Below are 7,466 nucleotides of genomic sequence, written 5' to 3'. Positions count from 1 at the left end.
AACTTACCTCGTCGTATCAACAGTTCCACTTCAAAAGTAATTACTGACACAATTTCCTTTATTGAAACGTAAACTAAGAACAAGGGTAAAAGTGATACGTCCAAAAATTATTGCGATTTTTCGGCTGTTACACCATAGATGAATTTAAGTCTGGGCCTGAAATACAAAAACAACTATTAGTAACATAATTAGACACAGAATTAAATTCTTTTAATTAGTCAAAGATCCAATCGGATTCAACGCATAAATATTGCGAAGTGCTTAGAGATTTTGGAACGTTACTGGAGGAAGCGACGTCCGTCTCCAAATACTGAATGTCATCAACCGTTGCATAATCTCCAGATTCCGCAAAATTATGACCATCCGCATGTAATTTTAGGACGTATTCACTTTCGGAAATAAACATATCATTGAGTTGCGTATTAATTAACTCCGAGCACTCTATCACGGTGGCCACTGATAGATTTGATCCGTTGCTGTCCGCACTTGAATCTTGCGTTTCAATTTGAATGCAACTTCTCATATTTATGCTGGTGCGGGGTTGTGAAATTCTGTATTGGGCAACGTCCGGTACAGAATGTAACCTCTGTTCTGTAGGCGGTAGTTGATGACACCCTTCTTGCGAACTAGGTCGCACACCCCCTCGATTTAAAAACAAAGAGAGATAAGATTTGTATGAGTGCTTCCGATCCGCATCAACAAGATTTTCACTTGCACCTTTCGGGAATTGGTCATGTGAAGCTTCCGCATAGGACCTTCGTGATTCCACCGATATTACAGGAGTAACGGGAGGTCTAGATGATAAAGTTAACGGTGAAAACCGGACCTTCGGTATTGGAATGGAAGACAAAATTTGGGACGATCGATTTGGTATCGCAGACGATTGCGTACCAACGTTACAAAGGTCAGTGTCCGTTTTCGACTTTTCGCTAGAGTAATTATGGCGCACGCGAGATGATGATATTTGAGGTTCCAAAGGTGGTTTTGGCAAGTTCTTTTTTATGACCCTGTTATAGTATAAATCGGGGGTGGGTTGTATTTTTGTTAGTTTAGGAATTGGGCTGGTATGTTGCTGTGAAAATTCTTCACATTGGGACGTTGTGGGGGAAGTTTTGTAATAGTTATGCCGAGATGCCTGTACTTTCGGGGTTCGATATGTCCTTGGATGACATTTGTGACATGTACCCATAAGTGATTTGGCGGTCTGTTTCAGTTTTGTATCTTGTACCACCATCTTTCTGGAAAGCGAGGCGAAAGCGTGTTTGAGGAACTTTAATCGTTTTTGGATATCATCAACGTTTTGGTAGGAACTCAGCCATGACCTTACAACTTCGCTTTCAAGGTAATGACTACTCGCATCAGCGTCGGTTGGTGCTTGTGCCGATGTGGCGAAATTAAGTGTTGAAGTACGAGGAGGCTGACTTCCGTAAGTTGGTGAGGTTGGTCTTCCGATTTTAGCCCGATTAGAATATGTAAATGAAGATCGATTTTTCGGTAATGTAAATTTACGTGGACTAGCGGTATCGTACCAGGAACTCGATGAAGGTGGCGCTCCCTTCAATTGAGCTTTGGTCAATTGGAGCTCCTTTTCCATGACTCCTACTGCATCTTGCAACTTGAACCGTTTTTCATTGGCGATAGAAAGTGAATGCTCAAGTTCGTGAATTCTTTTCACTTGTGCCTCATTTTCGCGCTCCTTGCTATTCAAATTCATAGTTAAATCGTGGAGCAATTTGGTTTTACTGTCCATTTCTTCACGAGTCTAAAACAATAACTATGCAACTAGGATTTAATTACCTATGTAAAAGTACCTGCAGTAAAAGTTCACGTATGGTGTTGCCATACTTATTCAAACTGTTGCTTTCTATTTGCAAGTCGTCTTTTTTCGCCTTTAGCAGTTTTATAAGCCCATCTCTGACTTTGAGGAGATTTTCCATGTCGTTCAGTTGTCTAGTTCGTTTATCTAGTTCATGCTGAAAACTGATCGCTTTTTGTTCATTTTGTGATGATTTCTTAATAAGGGCTTCTAGTTTACTTTTCCCATCGTACAACATACGCTTCAGTTCATTCTCCTCGAGATCACTTTCGCCGGATTCGGGTATAGAAATTTTTAATTTTAGTTCTTCTACTTCCGCTTTCAAACCAGTTATCTCCACCTGCCTAAAGTAACTGTCAAATTAGAAAACAAAGAAATTCCCTTACTGGCGGTACACAGTCTCATCTTTTTGAGCCACTGAACTTTCCAGTTCTGTTAACCTCTGAACATTTTTTAGTGACAAAATCGACTCGGAGCTTACATCTTTCTCATCTTGCAATGATTCCAGGGTATTAATAAAGCGCATTTTTTCTCGGTCGTACGATTGCAATTTGTCTTCAGCCGCTTTTAAAGCAGCCCTCGTTGCCATGAGCTCTGTATATAATTCGGCTTCGTGCTCTGTGTAAATATTTGCTAAAATATGGAGAAATTGGTTGATTAAAATTCCAACAGTGTATAACCCACCAACGTCATTTGGTTCAAATGTGTTCTTTGTTTTAGCAATATCAACCAATTGGCTATTTCCTATCTCCATCTGGATGAGTTTATTCTGCACGTGTTCGTATTTTTCTTCCAATGTTTCTCTCTTAACCTTTTCTTCCGCCGCCAATTTCCTCGTGGCCTCCAATTCCATATTCAATTTGTTCTCTGCACTTTTCTGCCCGTTGTTTACCTCCGCCAGGTTCTCTTCTAGAGTCTTCACCCTGAACAGAACGGAATTATCACATCAGTCCCCAGGGAAACACCGACAGAGTAGTACGATCTCACCTGCTCGTCCCTCCGTGGTGTTTACCAAAGTGAGGATTGAACAAACGTTAAGATAAATCACACTATTTATTTTGTCATAAAAAACATCTAAATCTCAAAGTAAGTGAAATTACAGTAAACTACATCATGTAAGCAACGCAAAATCATGTCAAATAGTAACCTGGTTTCAAAGCACGAACGCTCTTTGGTTAGCTTCTCCAACATCTGCTTGTCATGCCTGCCTTTAGATACCAGTTCTTCTTTCTCTTTGTTCCATCGCAGTTCGTTCACTTTAAGTTGCTCCTGCGTATGCCTACAATTTTTTTTAACTTAAAATGAACATAATTAAAATTGATCTTACTTGCAAGTCTTTTGTAATTCACTTTGTTTGGTTTCGCTTTCTTTACATTTACGTTCCAATTCCTGAATTTGTGTTTTCATAGTTTTTTTCTGCTGTTCAAAACTCGAATACTTTTCCTTATGTGACTGAGCGCACTGCTTTTCAGACGCAAGAGCTTGCTCCAAGTGTTTTAGCTTTCCGTTCAAATCTTCTACAGTCGCTTCGACTTGGCTAGTTTTCTTCTCGTAAGTTTCACTACTTTTTAACGCTTGATCGCGTTCCCTCTTGAGTAAATTTAGTTTTTGCTCTTGGGCTTTTAATTTCGCTTTTAATTCGTCGACATCGTTTAAAATATTGACGGCATCCCCTGAATTACTAACTAACAAGGCCCACTTCTCCACGAGACTGGTCGCTCGATTCTGCTGTTCCTTTGATTGATCGCTAACCATTTTTTCTAACACGGTAGTATCTTCTTTGTACGTTTTTAAGAACCTTTGTGCCTCCTCAACCGTGATTCTGTGCTTTGTAAACTGCTCCAAGGTAGTTAGCACTAGCAACCTCTTGTTCATGAGGTTCCTGCAAATGTCTCCTAGCGATGAAGGAATTTCGTTAATGGCATCTGTCATTGTTTCAATTAGTCGAGGTTCTACACTCGCTGGGTGAATGTCCGGTTTTAAATCGTCCAATTCGACGTTTGTAACACCGGACTCTTCTAATTTCTTTTTAAGCTCAACGAGTATGGTGTACAATTCTGATACTAAACTTCTTTTAGATGTAAGTTCATTTTGCAAAACGTGCAGTTGCCTTTTTTTATCTTCGAATTGATGAATTAATGTTGAGTTTCGACCTGTTTTGACGTTTCCTCTGCTAACATTGGTTCTGCGAGGGGTTGTTGAATTGGATAAATGTGACAAGTGGCTTGTCGATGTAATTTTCTTTGCTTCTCGGGGCATTTTGACACTCTCCTTCACAGATTCTTTATTGCTAACTTGCGATGATTTTACTCTCAGTGGGATTGCTAAAAAAAGGACGTTCCACGTAAATGGTTTTAAGCGCAAAGGCGTACCCGATGTGTTTTTTGTTGTTTCGGAAGGACTGCTGTGGATATCTTTAGGAGGGCTTGATCCGTTCGATTTGATCTCCTCGAGGGGACCGTTGTCCTTCGTATCGAAACAGTCTGCAAAGGGAAGGATTGTTGCTGATTTAAATAGAAGGTCATCGTCTGCTTTGTCCAGATCCAGAGGTTCCTTATTTTGCTGAAATACTGACGATTATGACAACCGCCAACTAAAGGTTTGCATTTACTTTTAATGTTTTGATTCCACTGACACTGCACGGTCTCTGTGACTTTACGTTAGTTGTTGGACTTGGTGGACGCTAAAAGAGGCACACTATTTAGTACACCTTCAAGATTTCTTTTTGCCGTACCGATAAACTCCTATGCCTGATTGGTCGAGGTAATTTGGCAGCAGTTCGTGCAGATTGAGGTAAGGATACCTTATCAGTGTTCGCCTTGGTGATTAATTTTGAACTAGTGGACGTCGTACTCGCTTTAATAGATGCGCCAATTCCTATTCAAAGGTTAATGCATTAAAATTACAAATGACGTTTCTTGACAGGTGCGCTTACCATCTTTACTCTCGCTAAAGCGTGCGAGCTTGCTTCGACTGAACGACATCCCTTCAAGAATATTCGGACCTTAAAAAAAATAAATCACGCACTGCACAGTTTTATAAAACGATTTACAATGATTTTGATTTTAACAGCCGAGAGTTTTTTAAAAATAATTCCTTCAAACAAATGCTTTGATAAACAAAAAAAGGACATGTATATGGCAATGTGATTTACCTATGCCTAAACTGTTTGCACATTTTTATTCTGGAAAGAAATTTACGTCAATGATTGACGATACTTATGAGGAAATATTTCCCAAGGAGTTTGGAGTACGATAGGAGGGTGGACAGGGTTCACGTGTACTTAGACCTCGTATTCGAGCTCTTTGTGCTACCTCCCTGACTAGCGTTGTCCACCCCTCAACGTCACTCAAGCCATCCCACACGTGAGATGAACCTAAGGATGCTGGACGGGGATGCGGCTCTAATCGTAGTCATGTCCGGCCAGGATACCCCCAACATGGATCGTTTCAGTTGGACATTCCCAAAGTATGTGGTGTGCCGTCTGGTTGTCTACGTAACATCCTCTACAAGATGGCGATTCTACCATTCTAACATTGGGTTTCATCCTGCCCCGTGGTGCGCTTTGGGTTTATTGAGTTATTAAGTTGCTTACAGTTGGAACTGTAAGTGGAAGAGCGGGATCTGGACTATAAAACACCTCGGCTTTCTCATTACCTTTCGTTCCAGCATGTCCTTTAACCCATACGAGCTCATCAAGGGTATTACAGTACTGATAACTTACTCAAGAGATTTTTATAGTTTTGTTCTTTATGTTATGCATAAGAACTTTTTTTGTGCTGAGCGTTAGTCCTACCAATCCTGATTGGATTATTGGAATGCAGTAGGAAATTTGCCTAATGGTTGGGTGATATGGAAGTTCAGTTCTTTGGAGTAGATACTCGAGAGGGGCCCACTTCAAAATCTCTTGCTATTCAGCAGTCCCTTAGATTTCAGACGCAAGGATGCCAGAATGGCCTTTCCTCTCACGTGGAGGCACATCCATAAGGGTCTCCATGACGGCTGTGGGGGTTGTTCGCTTCGTGCCCGTGCGAGTAAGGCACGCTAGTCTTTGCACATGATTAAGAAGTGGGAAGGTTATGGAAAGTCTGGTTCTAACCCACCACACAATTGGTCCATAACAGAGCGTAGGTCGAATCAAGGCAGTGTACAGCCACAAATACAGCATTCGGGGATAGTCCCCAAAATCTGCCAATTGCGGCGGTGGCATTGCCAAAAAGGCCTATTTGCTTTTCGACCTTGAGCTGAATATGTTTGCTACAATCCAGTTTTTTGTCAAGTATGATGCCTAGGTGATTCTAAAAATTTGAGGTGTTTTTGGAATAGCATGGGAGTTGGAAGGATCTCCACTCTCCTTTTTCATGTGACGAGAACTAGCTCCGTATTTGTCCAGTTGATGGACAAGGAGTGTTCCCTACACAATTCTTCGTTTACTCTTAGAGCTGATTGTAATTTGTATCAGACTACCTATAGAGTAGCCTCGATTTTGCCGGGTTATTAATATGGATACATCGTCCGCATACCTCAGACTATAGTATCCGATGCGATTAAGCGACAGAGGAGGCTATTTACAGTTAAGTTCCACAGAAGTGACGATAGCACCCCACCTTAGGGGCATCCTTTTACTACCGTAATGCTTTTTAGAGGTGCTCCTGCAGAAGGTCTTACGTTGGTCTATACTACTGCGATATTTACCCTACGAATTAGGAAAACTGCAGAAAAACCTAATTTGGAGTAGTCGACAGATTGCTCGAAACTGATCTAAGGAAATTTCCATCTCTGCCACAGATGAAAAAATTCGCCTCAACTCAGGTTCGAACACCCGACCTCTCGGTTGTGTAACCCAACTTTCTTAGTCTGAGCCACACAGACGATTATGGTGCAGTGGAAACCGTGTTCGCGGCACCGTATTCCTTGTGTATCTATCGCACAATCTTTCAAGTGTCTGAAGAAGAAAATCATACTGATTGAACGATGTACTTTAGGTGTGGAGTAATCACCTTTGCCAGGTTTTGGGATAAAGACAATTTTTATCTCCCATCACTGAGAGCGATACAGCCCGTATATATTCTCACTAGGTAGATGACAATAACATCCAGTCCCTATCGCAGGGGAGGGCTGGTATTATGCCGCCTATTCCTGGTGATTTGTATGCCGAGAACGATTTCACCGCCCAGGCCACTCTCGCTACATCCACCATCTGGCGGACAACCACCAAGTAATTCTCATTCTCAAACAGAGGTGAAGAGGCATCCTGGGACGCTCCCGCTGGGTTATTGCGTTTGTTCAGCTTTTCAGTATCCATATCAGACGCGTGAAATTTCGTCCTCTCAACTCCCCATCCACCACATGTTTGTTTTGATTACATGATTTGATCGAGTAATCGCACTTGAAACCACGAAATCGTTGTGGTCCAGGGTGCGGAAACATTCATTGCGTTTATATATGAAGAGGTTAGTTACGATAAAAGAGAAATTTATTAAACAAATTTTTGCGCTTATTTTGTTTATATGAGGCGATAATAAGATTCTAATTTAAACCGCAACCGGTAAAAAGTTTAAAGACGATTAATTAGTGTAATTGGTATACCAAGGAAAATTAACATTTCCGTATTGCAGAACGTTGGTAAATTATTCCCGTGAATAAACCA

The 7,466-nt window shown here is 41.1% G+C and overlaps 1 protein-coding gene across 3 annotated transcripts; it reads right to left on the bottom strand.

Moving 5' to 3' along the window:
• On the bottom strand, positions 1–4,964 carry LOC116169779 (COP1-interactive protein 1-like). Of its 3 annotated transcripts, none has more exons than XM_031485948.1 (11): positions 4,752–4,938; positions 4,551–4,693; positions 4,428–4,499; positions 4,189–4,378; positions 3,144–4,140; positions 2,964–3,095; positions 2,501–2,739; positions 2,203–2,449; positions 1,812–2,160; positions 1,530–1,762; positions 1–156 (listed from the first exon to the last, which is right to left on the bottom strand). In XM_031485948.1, exons 1-11 carry the CDS (start codon positions 4,798–4,800, stop codon positions 108–110), a joined length of 2,700 nt encoding a protein of 899 aa, XP_031341808.1. In that variant the 5' UTR covers positions 4,801–4,938; the 3' UTR covers positions 1–107. The 3 variants fall into 3 exon arrangements, with proteins under 3 accessions (XP_031341808.1, XP_031341807.1, XP_031341805.1); XM_031485947.1 differs by lacking the exon at positions 1–156 and having other exon boundaries at positions 171–1,762; positions 4,752–4,820; positions 4,869–4,964; XM_031485945.1 differs by lacking the exon at positions 1–156 and having other exon boundaries at positions 171–1,762; positions 4,752–4,939.
• Between the last annotated feature and the right edge of the window lie 2,502 nt (positions 4,965–7,466).

Source organism: Photinus pyralis, unplaced genomic scaffold (genome assembly GCF_008802855.1).
Source record: "Photinus pyralis isolate 1611_PpyrPB1 unplaced genomic scaffold, Ppyr1.3 Ppyr1.4_LG4, whole genome shotgun sequence".
NCBI classification, from domain to species: domain Eukaryota; kingdom Metazoa; phylum Arthropoda; class Insecta; order Coleoptera; family Lampyridae; genus Photinus; species Photinus pyralis.
This window is presented reverse-complemented; position numbering and strand designations above follow the sequence as displayed.